At 40.4% G+C, this 17,039-nt stretch overlaps 1 protein-coding gene across 10 annotated transcripts in view; it reads right to left on the bottom strand.

The window, feature by feature from the left end:
- Window positions 1-282: 282 nt before the first annotated feature.
- Window positions 283-17,039, bottom strand: part of Sorcs1 (sortilin related VPS10 domain containing receptor 1) — a 474,759-nt gene continuing 458,002 nt past the window's right edge. For 2 of the 10 annotated variants that reach the window (XM_078052650.1, XM_078052717.1), the window contains exons 25-27: window positions 5,584-5,689; window positions 5,295-5,455; window positions 1,486-4,589 (exon numbers count right to left, since the gene is read on the bottom strand). In XM_078052650.1, coding sequence (XP_077908776.1) covers window positions 4,486-4,589; window positions 5,295-5,455; window positions 5,584-5,689 — 371 coding nt within the window. In that variant the 3' untranslated portion in view covers window positions 1,486-4,485. Of the gene's footprint in view, window positions 4,590-5,294; window positions 5,456-5,583; window positions 15,533-17,039 lie in introns of those variants that run through there. The other 8 variants (XM_078052432.1, XM_078052421.1, XM_078052445.1 and 5 more) reach the window with 8 other exon arrangements.

Below are 17,039 nucleotides of genomic sequence, written 5' to 3'. Positions count from 1 at the left end.
AAGTTATTCCTTTCAATGTAACCAGTGTGGAAGGATGCTGAAATGGAATAATGCAATGTAATGAAGTGACAGGTATTGTACAGTCAACTGAAATATAGGTACAATTTAGATTGGAAAATATATTCTACTTTGTTAGTTCAAAAAAAATTAAAAAATAAAACCTTGAGCCTGTGGTGTTAACGATATTGTTTTGTAATTAGCTGTTATGAAATCTTGTAAATGCATCACTTTTTGACTAAATACCGAGATTGGGGGTAAAAATAAACATCTCGAGGCAAAGACTTTAGAGACATTATCTGTTTAATAAATATGATTGTAAAAGCAATAAACAAGAGCAATTATACATTACACTACATAGTATTTAACAAAAAAATACATCAAAAAAGTCATTTTAAAATTAGAAGTAGTTCCAATACTATAAGAAAACTTTCATTTTTTTTTAAATTGGCTTCCTATAAAAATAAGTTGGCAAATGAGGGATTTCAATGCTCAGTTGGAATCCTGGAAAACACAGAACAGCTGCCAAGCACCCCATTGCTCTCAAAGTTGCTGTTTGGAACTTCTGAAAAAAAAGCAAAGCGAACCTCTGCATTTTGGATAGTGGATCCAATTAGGAATAAGGCAAGAGAGAAAATGTTGGTTGGGTAGTTCAGGGTAGAGCATGCACAGTTTGCCTTCTGGGGTTTTAGAAAATGTTGCAGTGTTGTATTTTTAGCTTGCCCTGAATCTCACCTTCCACACACATCCCTCCCCACACTCCTCTGGCCTTAGGCCCACCAAACTCCTCATTGTGTTTGCACCTGCTATTAGCGAGTAGGTAGGCACTTGGGTCCCTCCCATTTGTAGGCTGACATCATGGCCTTGTCTTTGGGCTTGAGCTGGAATGGCCTGTTCTGGTGGTTCTCCAACTTGGGCATGCATCATGATCACCTGGATGGCTTGTTGGACTGATTGGTAGGACTACTCCCATCCAGAGAGAGAGAGAGCAACACTTTTCATCCCCTAGAGTTTCTGACTCAGTAGCTCTGGGGTATAGACCCAGAAATTGCATTTCTAACAAGTTACAGGTGATGCTGATACTTCCAGCCTGAGTACCACACTTTGAAAACCAGGAGCCACAGTCATAGGAACAATGAGGTCCCCTCTGAGCAGTACCTTGCCTCACTAATCACCTACAGGTGGGAGGGAGCTTTGAGGAGAGGCACATGAGGGCACTGGAGATGCTGAATCTACAGCTGGCCACCTTTGGTCACTCTCCAAAATGCCAAGCATCTCATGTCTGCCTCTATTTTAAATTAGGACTTAGAGCCCCTTCTTCCCTGTGTCTTTGCACTCATTTATTTCACCGACAAATAATTTTCACAATACTACTCTAGGCAAGGCACTGTGCGAGATTAAGAGTATATACCCCTTTTCACAATTTTCTAATTAAAATGAATTGAACTGCAACTCTGAGGACTCCCTGTGCTGGTGTGAGTGAGCCTCTTTTGGTTTCTAAACACTTAGTCTTCCAGATGAAATTTGGGAGGCTCCAACTGAAGAGAATCAATGAGGATGTTTTCTATGAGATAGGAAGCCTGGCAGATTGGGAATCAATCAAGTTTTACAAAAAGGTGGCCACCCCAGGCACAGCCCATTGCCCAGATTCACATGGAGCCTCCTCAACCCCTTTTACACGGTTAACTTCTGGCAGCAGCTTTGCTACTCTTGCCCTGCCTAAGCTTCATTAGGGCAGGAGTCATCGGGATCTTTAGGATATCCTCATCATCACAGGATCCTGTTATACCCTGTTGGTGGCTTGGGGACTCAGCCAAGAAGGACAGTAGGTTCTCTGGGTGGTTTATCATAATGATTTCTCCCACCCTTCAAATGGGCTTTGTCCAGTTAGAGTACTGAGGGGGCTCCAGGAGTGGATGGACTTTTGTTCCCTTCTCTTATCCTTCTTTCATGATCACCCTGGGAAAACTGGGGATATCTTCACGCTTTCAGGATTTAAGGACTGTGAGGATTTCTTTTGCTTTGTTGGAGGGCTAACTTCTCCCCTGTATACTGACTTATTTTTCCTTTACTGACACCGTGATACTCAAAAGATGAGAGAGCACACGTGAAATCACCAGGATCACCCTAAGTAATCAAAATCTCATCCTAATGTAAGATAAGACCTATTTTCTCAGACTTTTTGACATTCTCAAACATTAAGTCCATTAACCTGCTTCTCCTTCTGGTAAAATTAGTGTTTATTTCACAAGTATTTTTATTCTGTTGTGAGAAAGGAAGTATGTGGTAATAGCAACTATCACAGGAAGACATTACCCTGCAATACAGTCACATGTTCAAAACATTTCTCACAAGAATAATCTAGAATCTGAACGCACGAGATGTTTGTTAATGTGCAAGAACACCACTACCCAGTTGTGCACTTTCTTTTCCAAAGAATATGGCCAGGTTTGACTGCTTTGCATATATCAACTCTTTCACATTACATGTTTCCAGGTGGGAAAAGGCAAGGATATTTGGAAAAGGCAGGTTCTAGAGGAAGAGACAAAGGGTACATGAAACTGAACCCTGCTGGGCAGGATGCAGCCAGAGCAGTGGGCACAGAAGCTGGCATGCTTGGGAGTGTACAAAACAAACAGAGATCTGAGACTTGCAAGTGGTGGAGTCAGGGTTGGCAGAGCCTAGGCCAGTATTTACGAGACATCAGGGGTGATGTCCAAAATCTAGCAACATGTTTGTGAAGAAAAAGTAGGAACAGTTGAAGGATAACTTGGGGATTGAAAGGAAGGGATTCAAAGACATGGACGGATCATGGGTACACAGGGATGGCAAAGGAATGGGAAGGCAAGACAGAGGATAACTACTAGAGAAAAATTCCATCTTCTACTTCAGTTGGGACGGGAGTAGGGGAAGCTGCAAGGAGAAAAGCTGAACAAGAAACAAAGGTCCGTTTCTGACGTGCTTTGCTTCCCTGCCCCTCTTTTTGTCCTAGTGTACCTGCACGCACGATCTTCAACTTGCATCTTTGTCCCTGTGGCCACAGAGAATAGACAGAAAGCAGCCTTGTGGTCTCTGCTGACCAACAAAGCTACCAGCTTAGAAGGGGGAAACGACAGTAAGGACAGTGGGACAGAGAAACGGCTCAGGGTTTCCCTGTGCATGTCTTTGTGTCTTATGAAAAGGCCCGGGATGGCTAATCCACCCCTCGGCCAGGAGTGCTAAAATAGCTGTTAAATCTAGAGCCAAGAATATTTCCAAAAATACATGCAGATTTCCTTGGCCTATATATGTTATGAATTTTCTACAAACACGACCGATCAGAAAAAAGAGAAAAGGGGAGGGGAGTGTTTTCCATTAAAATAGAGCACCTGTACACTGCCCCTCCAAACATGTCCTCAAGGTATTGTCCACATGCACAGGCTTAAAGCTAAAAACCCTTGTTGTCTGTGTCAGAAGAATTAAAAGTCCCGGTGCAGTGAGTGTTTGTTTTTGTTTGTTTGGATTTTGACTCTTTTTATTTTTATTTTTTTTTTTTGATTTTTTTTGTTTTTGTTTTTGTTTTTGTTTTTTTACTGGCGTCCTCCATTCAAACATTTACATAGGTAGGGATTTCTTTTGTGCTTTGATTCTCAGCAACTATGGAAATACTTCCTGGCAAAAATAGGAAACAGAACAACAGAGGAAAGAAAAGAAACATAAAGTTAGTGGTCATGAAGGATGATGCGCTGGACAAGAGCGAAATTCTTTCCTGATCAGCAGGTCGCCTGTAGCCTTTGGGGTTTTTCCTTAAATTGCAAATTGTGCCCCAGCAGATCCCCGCTTTGGCGTTGAAGGTGGAGTGGCGTGTCTTGCTCTTTGCAATCGGAGAGATGAGTCACCAGGTTGAGTAGAAGGGGAGGGAGGGGAGGGTAAAGCTACTCTCCTAAGAGAAAACGTGTAACACTTACTCATTTAATGACACTGGAAATGGAAAAGTGTCAGAGAATTTGCAATGTGGTGTGAGGTGTTCCTGGAGAAGGAGGAATTGCTACTTTAATAAAGTAAGCAGCCACTGTGCTCCATATATCCTGTGGAAATGATACTGAGAACCAAATGACCCCCAAAATGCAGCATCTTAGACACTTTGTAAGTAAACAGACAGGGCAGGGCGGGGGGATATGAATTTATTAGCTTATGTCCCCCATAAAAGAAAATGCATGGTGAAAACCGTATACCAGATGTGGCTGCAGGTGTTATTACTACCTACAATAGGAGCCAGTCATTGTATTTAAATTCCCCCTGAATGTCTCCAGAGACCTGTCCCATATCCATGTAAAGACAGGGTTCTGTTTCTGTTTACATGCTCATTTTTCCCCTAAAATAAAAGATTTAAAATCTTATGTAATAGCCTTCTAGACAGTTTGGCGTTATGACATTAGAGTGAAGTGCGAACACTTATGTAATAATTTATTCTTCGAGGTCAGTAATGCAGGATCTAGATGTGAACATTTACAGCTTCAACTCCTGAGGCCAACAGACAGGAGGAACCCGGGAAAGAAATGGATCAGCAATGGTGGCTCCATGGATTTGTCTAACTTCCTGGAAACTTTCTTCTGCAATAAATAGTAGGACTCAGCAACTGAGCTTCAGACATGCTATACCTAGCTGCTTATCTCCCATGCTTACTTCATAGGTGGAGAGAGGTTACTGAAATGTGAAGTCCATTTTAAGGTATCTGGTATGGGACAGTTTGAAAAAAAGGGGGGGCATTTGTTGATTTTCTCTGTAATAATCTAATCCTGTAACTGGGCTCTCTTAGGATCCTCACTCCCAAACTTGGTGTCTCTTGTTCTCAAGTTCTCAGGAACCAGTTTCTAGATAATTGCTACATTACAAAAATCTCTGAATGGTCAGACTTGTCACTCTTATTATGTCCCTTCTTTGGTGGTGGTCTTTGCCCTCCACAGGGTTGTCTATAGTTGGGCTGCCATGTTTTTTCTCTGGTCCACTACACCTCGACCCCAACCCCTTGCCAGCCCTCCAGTCCACCATCCCCAGCCTCTGAGGCCTCTCCTTCTTGTATATTGCTCATAAACATTTGAAGCCCAGTGTTTTAGAGAGGGTTTTTGCAAAGGCGGAATTAATTAATGAGAAAGGGGAAAAAACTAAATAGAAGCAAGAAAGAGGCATCTTAGCTGTTTCTCTCAGGGGTGTTAGAACAGAAGGAAGTGGTTATGTGAAGCCAGAGAGCAGTTAGAGGGAGAGTCAGCCATTGGTTACAGAGGCTGAACAACTGATGGCTACTGGGAATCATTTACCTACGAGCTGGGATTCCACCTTCTCATCTCTAAGCTGGCCAGGCCTTCTTAGTTCAGTCTGAGGGATATTGGGCCTGCTTTCAGTGTGACTGACTGGACTGATCATCTCTTGTTCTTTTTCATTCTGCATCTGGGCATAAACATTAATCCCCGGGATCTTCCTAAAACATTAACAGAAACCATCACTGCTGTGCAAGGGAGAAGCACAACACTGCCATGTGTGCTTCGGAACCTGTCAGAAAGAGGGAGGGGGAAGAGGTAGGGGAGACGTGGATGGAGGGACACGCACCTTTTAAACTTGTAGATGACGAACACGGCCAGCCCCACAAACACCACCGAGAGCAGCATCAACATGGCGGATCCACTATGGGTTGGAGTGAGGTCCACCAGTGGGGCTGGGGGAGGAAACAATAAATCATCATAAGCAGAGACTCAGGCAGGTAAGACTCTATGAGAGACTCACACAGTTCACACACAGGCTTGTTGAGTCCAAGAAAGCCACATGGGACGAACATACAAAGTACAAGTCACACAGCTGATACATTATGCACCTGAGCCTGTCCTAGCCCCCATATGCTCCAGTTGGCCTGTCCAAGTACTGGGGCAATGAAGAGCAAAGACCCTGGAGCCAGACTGTAAGGATTCCAGCCATGCTCCACGACCTGCTAGCTGTTGAATCTTGGGCAAGTTACTCCATCTTAATGTGACTCTGTGGTTAGAGAAGATGGATGGTCTATTCTTCTGTGGTCACAAAGATTAAATGAGTTAATGTACCTTATTATTAAGAACTCTATAAGGTTTGCTTTTATTTCTACAGCTGCTACTATTATTATTAATCAATACATGTGCTCCTTGAGTTAATGTTGGGGTAATATCCTGATAAACTCATTGCTAATATCATTGAAAATACTCACAAGTCAAAATACATTTCATAACTTGAACCTACCAAATATCACAGCTTAGCCCATCCTACCTTAAACTTGCACAAAACACTTACATTAGCTTACGGTAGGAAAAAAAAATCATCTAACACAGATTCACCCCTGAGAGAAACAGCTAAGATGCCTCTTTCTTGATTCTATTTAGTTTATTCCTCTCTCATTAATTAATTACCCCTTTGCAAAAACCCTCCCTAAAACACTGGGCTTCAAATGTTTATGAGCTATATACAAGAAGGAGAGGCCTCAGAGGCTGGGGATGGTGGACTGGAGAGCTGGCAAGAGTTTGGGGAATAAGGTGTAGTGGACCAGATCAAAACATTCAACTACAGACAACCCTGTGGAGAGCAAATCTGTGTTAGATGATTTTATGTAACTTACTAAATACTGTACTGAAAGTAAAAAACTGAACACTGGTATGGGTAAACCTCTTAAGCCCAATCATTTTAAGTCAGGGACCATCCATATTTATAATAATATAATGCTAATTGTTATTAAATTTTTCCATATTCTACATGCAAGCTTTTCCCACTAAGCAAAGCAGATAACCAGTAAAACCACCAATGGGAATATTTTTTGTGAATTACCCAATCTCTTTTGCTCCTATTCTAGCAGTTGTAAGGAACAGAACCGGAAAGTGATGATGCGTGTTATATTTTTGTGCACTACAGGGTGTGGATGGCTAAGTGAATATTTTTCAAGGGTAGTCACTCTGATGCTGGGGAAGGTATGATATCCAGAGGGCTCCATGACTTCGTGAAGTCCTGACAACAAGCCCCTGTCCTTCAAATGCAGTGATTTCTCCTCCCAGACAAAAATATAGCTTCTGCCAACACCAGTCTTCCCAAGTTTTCCCTGAGAACGCACGCACGCAGTGTTGGAAAGCATCTCTCCTGACCTCCAAATCTTCTTCCACCTCAGGGTCAAACCTGTTGTACTTGTAATGACTTTGTTTGCAATTAATTTCTACCCTCTCAAGAACTGACATTCTGCAAATCTGGCACAGCTCCAGACTAAGCAACAATCCACATGAACCTCGTGGAAGCCAGCATGCTGACCTTTACCTTCCATCAATTTAAGCAGAATCTGATGCCCAGAAATGCAGGTGACCTTTAAGCACCATTTTCTGTGGCTTGTTTCTGTTGAGAGCCGAGAGGTCAACATTCTGGTCATCAAAGTAAAAACGTTCAAGAGTAAGTGACTGCAATATTAATGGTCTCAGTACAGACCCTCGGCTGCTTCTGTTCTGTCTGGTTTCCATAAGATTATATCCCTGTCACTCAGTGGCCACCACTAGAAAGTATATTTCATGTCACCACCCAGTTCAGTGTAAAACGAAAGCCAAGCCTTCTTCTTTCTCTTAGTGAGTTTAGTAGAATTGGCTCACTGAATATAAGGAAGCTCCCTGCTCTTTTCTCTCCCTGTAAGTCAAGCAGCACTTAATTAAGCTGTGAAATAGCTGTGTCGGCGTGTGTGAGAAGATGGGTGCAGCCCTATTCTTGTGGAACACCCAAGGAAAATTTGCTTTCCATTTGAAATAAGAAAATAAAGCCTCAGTGCCATCAGCCAAGCCCAGGAACACTTCAGAATTAGCACTACGGTTGGTGAGATATCATCAGGCAGGAGAACACCTTCCATTTATCATGGACATCATCTCCATAGATTTTCACAAATGAAATGGGGACAATGATCCTTATTATGCAGATAAGAACAGAGAAGTTCTCCTTGGTTCCTGTTACTCCGAAGACTTGGAACTAATAGACGGAAGCACTCATACTTGAATCCAAGTCATCACAGATACATGTACACACACATGCTATATACTCAGGCTGGTGGGAGATAATTAGAAATTTAAAAAGATATTTCTGAATATGGGCATTGGGACTAACACTATATAGTACAGGAAAAAATAACAAGTGACAAGCTAAAATTTTGTTTTAAAAGAAACTGTTAGAATCCTAAATCATATACTTTAAAACGTAGATGGCATGTATACATATGCATTAATGTTTTGGGGTGTGTGAATGTGTTTGTGTGTGTGTATATATATGTAGAGAGAGAATAGAATACAGAAATTAATCCTCAGGTACTCATCATTTAAGTCTCTACAGCCATCCACTGACAGCCAATCTTATTTTCTCTTCACCACCATCTAATCCCCACAGTCTCAACCACTGGATTATTTTGAAGTAGCTTCTATCATACAATTTCATCATCTGCAAATCTAAAAGACAAAATCTCTCTCCTCTCTCCTCATTATCAGGAAACCATCATCATATTGAAAACTAGATATTTGTAAGGTTATCTCCTAAGGCAAACCCTTCATCTGTCAGGGAATAAATGGAGGTCTAGAGATGGTTAGAGTCAAGAGTATTTAAACTTCCTACCCTGGAAGTGAGCTCTGTCAGCACAGCTTCTTGGTGCCACCAAGAAGAAGACACAGTTTACTTGAAGGGGTGGCATCTGAAATAAATGAAAAACTAAGAGGAAATTCCTTGCCTAGGTCCTCACTAACACATACGAAAGCAAACTTACATATGCACCTATGCACATACACGCAGGCACGCGCGCGCACACACACACACACACACACACACACACACACACACACACACACAAGAACTTTACCTCCCATCTTTGCCTTCCTCCTCCCATCTCTCTTCCCATCACAAGGTTAAATCTTTTAATCCTCAACCATTCACTCTCAAATTGTGGTTCTTAAGGAAACAGTGTTAACACTGTTAGGCAATTAGCACATTTGTGTGGGAAAAGCAGCTTTTGTCCCCCCTCCCAGTTTCAAAACTCATGCTATCCTCTCCCTCTCCACACTTAGTCACTTCTCAGAGGCAGCAAGTGGGACCCAGCAGACAGCAGTGGAGAGAGATTGAGTGCCACTGCCCTCTGTGTTCCGTGGGTGGCTTCTGCTTGCTGATGTGTGCCTGGATATAAACGGTTTTTTACTGCTCCACACAACAGCGGCTGCATATCTTAGTTTGCCTAATACTTAGGTGCGTTTCTGTGTGTTTTGCTGAGGAATGGAAAGTGGTGATAAATGGGCTTTGGCTTGTTGTGTGGAATTAGCATAAATTAATCCGTCTTCAATTTCAGCCTAAACAAAGTAGATGTGCAGGAGGAAAGTGCTGAGCAGTTTTTTCCCCCCATTATAAGCGCACAGAGCAAAACACAGACACAAGCAGTGCTCCAAGTGACTCAACATTTCTAAGCCCCAAAGCTGGCACACACCATTTGAAAAATCCTAGGAGGATCTTAGCAATGCTTTGAATGATCATATTCTATTTATAAGGATCTGAGCTGATTATTCTAATAGGGATGCTCACATTAATAAACACATCTTCTTGTGAAAAATGATTGATGTGTATAGTCACAGTTGCACATCTGACAGTAAATTTGAAACTCCCTATTTGGGGTTAAGTAACTGATAGGGTCCCATTTGGGAATCAGATGCTGGTTCTGCTACTTACAGGCTAAGGGACTTCCAATGACACTCAGTTTCCTCATTTGCAGAATAGAGATAAAAATCATGTTTGGTGCAGTAAGTTGTAAGAATGAAATGAGATGGGATTTACAAAGCACTGTCACAGCTTCTGGCACATAGTACATGCCTAATATTTTTACCCTGTCATTACGACTGTCATATGTCTGAAAGCATATTCTGTAGAAAAAATAGTGCTGAAGAGTTCCATGATGAAGTAATTTTGGAAAATGGCAAACCCCCTTCTGAAGATTTGATGCACATTAGGACGTCAGAGGTCTGCATGCCTGCAGGAAAGGAACTCCTTTACCTTTAGTATAGTTTTCTACCAATTCATCAGACCAGTGTCCCACAAAGCGCTTGCCTCACCCTGAGAACCACTGTCCCTTGTACTGCAGCTTTGCCCCTTTGCTTACTTGCTTTTCAAGGTCTGAAATCAAGGACATAGTAGCATAACCCAGCGAAGGCAGGCAAAATCCACGGTGGATACCTTGTGTTCCCTCTTCTTCTACTAAAGGCATCATCTTGGAGATCTTCCACCTGCACTGTGATCCGGAAACTCTCAGCTCCTACTATGTTTCTAACCCAAGAACTGGTGCTGTCTAGATGTTACAGAAGCATATGAGTTCACCTTACCTTGGTTTTCTTTTACCCTCTACCACCTCCCAAAGCACACCCAAGTCCAACTTGTAGAACTGCAATATGAAAATCCATGTGATCTGGAACTTTTGGGGGGGAAATTAAGGTGGTGTTGTAACAGCACAGAGAAAGCTTTCCTAGAGTGTAAAATGGGCATAAAAACTCATGCTCACTTGGCCAGTGGACTTCTCTCCAGTTCAAATTCAACCGTGATGGTCTTAATGACTGCTATACCATATCAGGATAAAGCTGTGGGACCACAGGACAGAGTAGATGGGAATTGCCAGGGAAGTTGGCTAAGTAAGTAACTAGGAGTCTGGTAGACTGAGGCAGCTCTAGCACCCTAGGTTCCTCTGAACTTTGCCAAAACCCAGTTCAGCATAAATGGTCATATTGTAGGAAAACAAAATTTAAGCCAACCAGTCACAAATTGCCAACCAATTTTTAATTAGGGGCTTCTGACTGAAATAATCCAATAAGGCTACTCCTCTACTTCAACCAGTCACATTATTTTCTTTGTCTTGTTTCAACATTCCACCCTTAAAGGCCATTCCCAAGTGCCCCTTGGGGGATCCCCAAACTGTTAGCTATCTAATTCTACCTTTTCAATATTTGAAGAGTGCTTCAGTTTGTCTTTTAATGGTTCCCATGATTTGTGAAGAACTGTACGGAAATTACCTGGGGATTAGTCTTCAGAAGTATCCTGTCAGAGGGAGCTGAGGTCACTTGACTGAGTAAAGCCAATCGTGAGTCATGAGTACCTCCAAGAACAAACCTCATCATAATAAATAGACAGGGAGGATTCCTTTTGTTTTACGGTTGAAAGTCAATGAGTAACCAGAAGAATGAGAAGTTATATTCCATTTATGTCTGAGGTGTCAAATTGTATTCTACTGTCATGTATAATGAATTAGAACAAAAAATTAAAACACACACATACACACACACAGGCATGCGTGCATGTGCACACACAAAAAAAATTCAATGAGAAACCCTTGTTATTCTATAAAGTATTTTTCAAAATGTAGTTTATGAATTTCTTAATTAGAATTATGCGGACTGTGGGAATGCAGATTCTTATGCTGCAATGGAGGACTTGGATATGGTTTGAGTGCGTCTCACAGGGTTATAGGTGTTAAATTTAATCCCTATTGTGAGTTATTAAGAGGGTAGAAATTTAAAATGATTATGGTGGTTAGAGGTGGGGCCTTTCATTAGTGATTAGAAGTAGGTAAATCACTAGAACAAAGCTCCCATGAGTGAATACTAATGGCTTTATAAGAAGAGAGAGGGGGACCAAAGAATACAGACATATACATATGCTCCATGTCCACTTCCAAACTCTACCAGCAAGAAGGCTATAATCAGATGTGAGTCTTGACCCTCCACAACTGTGAGCTTAATAAACTTCTTGACTTTATAAAGTTACCCAGTCTCAGGTATTTCATTACAGTTATGCAAAATTGACTAATATGATCTCTGAGACCGAGTCTCCAAAAGCTATATATACATATGAGTGTGTGTATATACATAGATGTGTGTGTGCATTTGCATATATATATACATAAATGACAATTATGCACAATCAGTTGAGACTTATCACTCATAAAATTAAGGCCATATCTTTAGGGCATATCTGACTTTCATATTTTCTAGGTCATGTAAACAAAACAAAACAAAATATCTCCTTTTGCTATTAGTAGCTGAATCTGACTATGACTCTCAGAGAGCGTTTTCTAAAAATTACCTATAAACATCTCAAGTCTCTCCTTAGTGAATTGTCAGCCTCATGGGCACTGACTACATTGCTGGCTCAATTCTCTAATGCTCTGTGTCCAGGCCTTGTACAATGAGTTTGAAGCTTCTCCCACCAAGACGTGAAATCTGTTTCTTTCACCCCTTGAGTCTGGGTTACATGACAACATGCGTTTGGCAATAGAATGCAACAGCAGCAATGGTGTGCTCATCATGTGTTTGAAGACCTGTGTCCTTCTGTTCTCTGTCCCTCATGGAACACTGCCGTGATGCACAAACCCAGAACAGTCTACTGAAGGATGAGAGGCCACGTGGAGGACAGTTAGTCATCCCAACCAACGCCAATCTAGAGCAGTCACTATCCAGCTACCCTTCCACGTGTGGGACAGCCCAGCCAAGATCAACGAGGTCATTAAATGGTAGCAGGAAGAACACAGACAAGACCAGAAGAACCGCCCAGCTGATCCACAGACTCAGAAGCAACAATAAAAGCTTATTTTTAAGATGCTGACCTTCTAGGTGGTTTGTTACAAAATCATGCCTACTTCCTCTCCTTAAAATTCTCTTTCAACTAGTTAAAATCCAACTGGCAAGTCTCACCTCTGGGTTCCACATTATCCAATACTTGGTAAGGAATTGGTAAGGCAGGTTAAAAATAAACCCATCTTAAAGAGAACACTTTAAGAATAAAGGAGTATGCTATTAGAGCTTGTACTGACAAATAGGTATAATCCAGGACAGTCTGATCACTTTAGGTATAAGAAACTTGGTTAGTATCTGAAGACTAGCTGGACCTAGGTTCTGGATTCTTCTCTTTATGTGTTTTCTCATTTTTTTCCCCCAGACCAACACTTTCCAGTTGCCTCCTCAGGGCTGGTCAACTCAGGCCAATTACCCTGAACAGTTCTTTCATGAGCTCAGGTAATTGAAAAAAATGAAAAAAAAAAAAGACAACAAAGACAAAAGAATCTATAAGAAGCTGAGGAATAGCTCCATTGCTTATCTTTGATAGATTTATGAAAACATCACATTCATTTCATCACGTTGGGATAAGGGATCTATTTAGATCTCTGAGCACCTGTGATTATTCATCTTAACACCATAATGATTTAATAATTGTCAAAAGCCACTGTTTGCATATATCTGTGAAACAACTGAATTCTTTGAAGAAGAAAAATTAATTTTAGGAAAAACAAAATGAAGAACAAATATTATCACTATTCAGTTACTCACAAGAGACCTTTAAATGATCACTGTGTAGATAATAAGGCAACCAGAGACTAAATAGAGAAATGTATTGGCTGTGGAAGTTTCACTAGTACTAATTCCATTCCTAAGTGGAAAATGTTATGGGAACAATTTATTTCACTTTTCATTTCAGAGCTCCACAACAACCATTTGACAGTAGCATCTGTAATGCTGTGGCTTAGATGATGTTGTAGGGTCCAAAGCTTCTTGACAAATGCCAGTTCTACCCTCACACAGGAAGTGTCTTTCTCATTAGGAAGCCAGAGGGCAGAATTCATGAGTTGGACAACCTAGGTTGAAATTTGGAGCTGCTAATGCTCCACCCTTACTCATCACATGTCCAGTGGCATCGACTGAAGCCTGGAAATATTAATTCTCTAATATCTCTGTGATAATATCTTTTTATTATACCCACAAAAGAAATTAAACCAGTCAGCAAAACCATGGAAGCCAAGATGACACAAGATAACAGTTTTATTACAAAACCACACATACCCTTGACAAAGGACAGTTATCCTAAATGTAACTGCTTAAATAAAACAACTGATAGACAGGCGGTATGAGTGACATTACTGTGCAATTTTTAATATATATTTTATTTAACCTGAGATTTGAGGCTCTTCCTTTGAGAAATATTAACCTTTGTTTCTTTTTCTTTTTCTTTTTTAATCACATGTACCCAAAATTCCAGGAGAACAATGACCTATCTGGAAATCTAAGGGTAGGACAGCATCCTTATTTTGAGGTATCTGTAGGGATTCAGTGAGATGTGGATGTATCCTTCATTTTCTGCTCCTATTAGCACATGAATATTATCTAGATAATATCATTTGTTTAACTCTCATAAAACTCAGGGCTATTCAATTATATCTGCCACTAAGATTCTCACTCATACTTTAATCATTTTTCAACAGCGCTTGGCTGGCCTTTGCCATTCCTCTAGATTATAGATAGAGCACATCCCAGATTTGGAGGCACATTTCATTTTTCTCCCCGTCATCTACCTTTCTGCCAATTACATTGTCTTCAACTATGCCAGGAAATTAGATTTTAATGTACATTAATAATTTTCTCTCATAGTTAATATCACAGGCCCTTCTTATTTCTCTGTTTGAGTGGATGTACTAGTTATAAATCAGATTCATTGCTGGAGATGGTTCCAACACCTTCCCTTGTTTTGAAGATGGATTTTAATTTGTGGAATGCTTTCCAACAGTGGTTGTTGAAGCTGGTGAAAGGGATGGCTGTATAAGCATGATTTGGGAAACTTGCTTAAAAAAAAATGCAGATTCCTGGATATCATCCCTTGGGAACTCCTGGGATGCTTCACTGTATGCAGTGAGATATGAAAATTCTCTGTTTTCAAAAGTTTCATAAGTTTACTGAAATCCGCTTGGGTTTGAGAATAAACTATTTACAACAGAGATCTCCTATCATAGGTTAGAAACAGCTTTTCCAACCATAGAACTGGTTTTCACTCATTCTAATTGGGTAGAAGGAATGAGTCAGCCCACTTCTTACTAGTCATTCTGTGCAGGAGTATCACCACTCAGATTTTAGTTCATTTGCCCAATAAACAACTCTTGAGAAATGCCAATAATCCCTGAAAAGTTATTGTTTGCAGTTTAGTATGGATTAATCTAGGTAGACTTTTGCCTACTCAAGTAAAATGTCAGTGTGACCCCTCTCTTGCTGTCTCTTTATTCTCATGCAGAACCACTATCTATTCTAAGGTAGAAGAATCAACACATTTTTATGCCACTTCCCAATGTCCCTGACCCCAGTCAAATAAATTTATTCATGAACATGACTGCCCATAAGAACAAAGATTGCGGTTTGATGGAGCTTGAAAGGTTTGTACCAGCAAATTAGGGCTTTAATTTACCACCTGTCAGCAGATTCCCCTCACCTGAGAATTTGGTAGGTGGTGGTAAATTTAAACTCAAAGTTGAATGTATTTTCAGGTCCTGATCTTCTCACATGAGTTTTCAAGCTCTGATTTCCAGCTTCCTGATGGGGTGTTTCACTTATGTGCTTTATGACATCAAACCCAACATAAACCACCAAACTTATCTTCTTTGACAACCAAGAAAGAGGCTTCTCCTGCTAGATCCTCATTGCCATCAAATAAATTACCATCTCTTGACATATGGGGTTGAAAACATCTATGTTATAAAGAGAAAGGATTGTGGACCATTACTCAAACATTATTTTTTTTAAAAAAAAAAATTCTTTCTTGTACTTCTTTTTCTTTTCCCCACATTTATCAGATTTTACTATCTCCAAAGTACACTAATGAGATTCCTCACTGGTACACATGGATGAGGGTCAATGAAGTTTATGATACACTGGCATATTTGTGTTCCTTGAAATTTTACACCCTTCCCCTTTGTCATAATTTACTTACGATAAACACACCAACTATGAATATTTGACAGCACATATTTAGATGCCCTGAACCACATCAAACAGTGAATAATTTGATGCATAAACCAGTTGTTGTTGCAAAGTTGTTCAAATAGCCTCTCAACCTGGCAGGCTTATTGCCTCTCCTTTGGGTGAACTTCCATTCAACCTAAAGTCTCATCCTTACCCAACCTTCTGCAACTAATATATTTTTTATTCTTTGTAGTTACAATTAGTGAATGTTCATGTACTAGCTAGCACCTGTGCTTCAAGTCTAGCCAGTATGGAGTGAGAGTCCTAGGTTTTAAGTAATAATTGCAAAATGAGGCCTAGAATCATGTGAGCATAAAATGATAAATCTGAAGTTGCCAGAAACAATGAAACAACTTTTGGCATTTCATGAATATTTTCTTAATGGATGGGATTTGTTCTTCCACAAGTACTTATAGAAACCAAATGGTTTAAATCAGAGTCTTCCAGAATCACTGGAAAACATTCCCCCTTAAAATGACTTCACTGCTCTTAAGATTTATTATTCAAGTTGAGTTGCATGCCTGTAATCCCAGTGGCTCAGGAGTCTGAGACAGGAAGATTCTGAGTTCAGTGCTGGCCTCAGCAATGTAGAAAGGTCCTAAGCAATTCATTAAGACCTTATCTCTAAATAAAATATCTCTAAGAAAAAAAAAAGGGCTGAGGATGTGGCTCAGTGGTTGAGTACCCCTGAGATAAATCACCCATACCTAAATAAATAAATAAATAAATAAATAAATAAATGCCATATATTTTATATATGTGTATATATATATACACACATATATATATGTAATATATGTATATATACATATATGTGTAATTCAGGAGGGAAAGGCAAATGCATAAGTGAGAGAGAGGGAAGGCAAGGGAAATGTCACAAAAAATGTTGGTTTGGTAAGGTGAGGATGGTTCCATAACAGGTATGTGACCTGGAGCCCCATCATGATGTGACATTGATTTCTGATATTGGAAACTCTCCTGTATGGGAGCAGAACATAGAATAAGGGTTAATAAGTTGTACTTGATTCACTCTGTTTCAGCAACAGCCTCTTGCTGGTCCTTCTTTGAGTCCTTCTAAGACGTCTTTTTCTAGGACACAAAAATCTAGAGAGCATGGATCTAATCTTCCTTCAACCTGCCCATTCCCAATGCTTGCCACATATAAGCAATGTAATTAATACCATATGGGAAAAATGAGGTGGGTTTCCCCTGTATGCTTATTGAATAAATATA

This window comes from Ictidomys tridecemlineatus, chromosome 1, assembly GCF_052094955.1.
Source record: "Ictidomys tridecemlineatus isolate mIctTri1 chromosome 1, mIctTri1.hap1, whole genome shotgun sequence".
Lineage (NCBI taxonomy): Eukaryota > Metazoa > Chordata > Mammalia > Rodentia > Sciuridae > Ictidomys > Ictidomys tridecemlineatus.
Note: the sequence above shows the minus strand (reverse complement) of the source record. Positions and strands in the feature narration are given on the sequence as shown.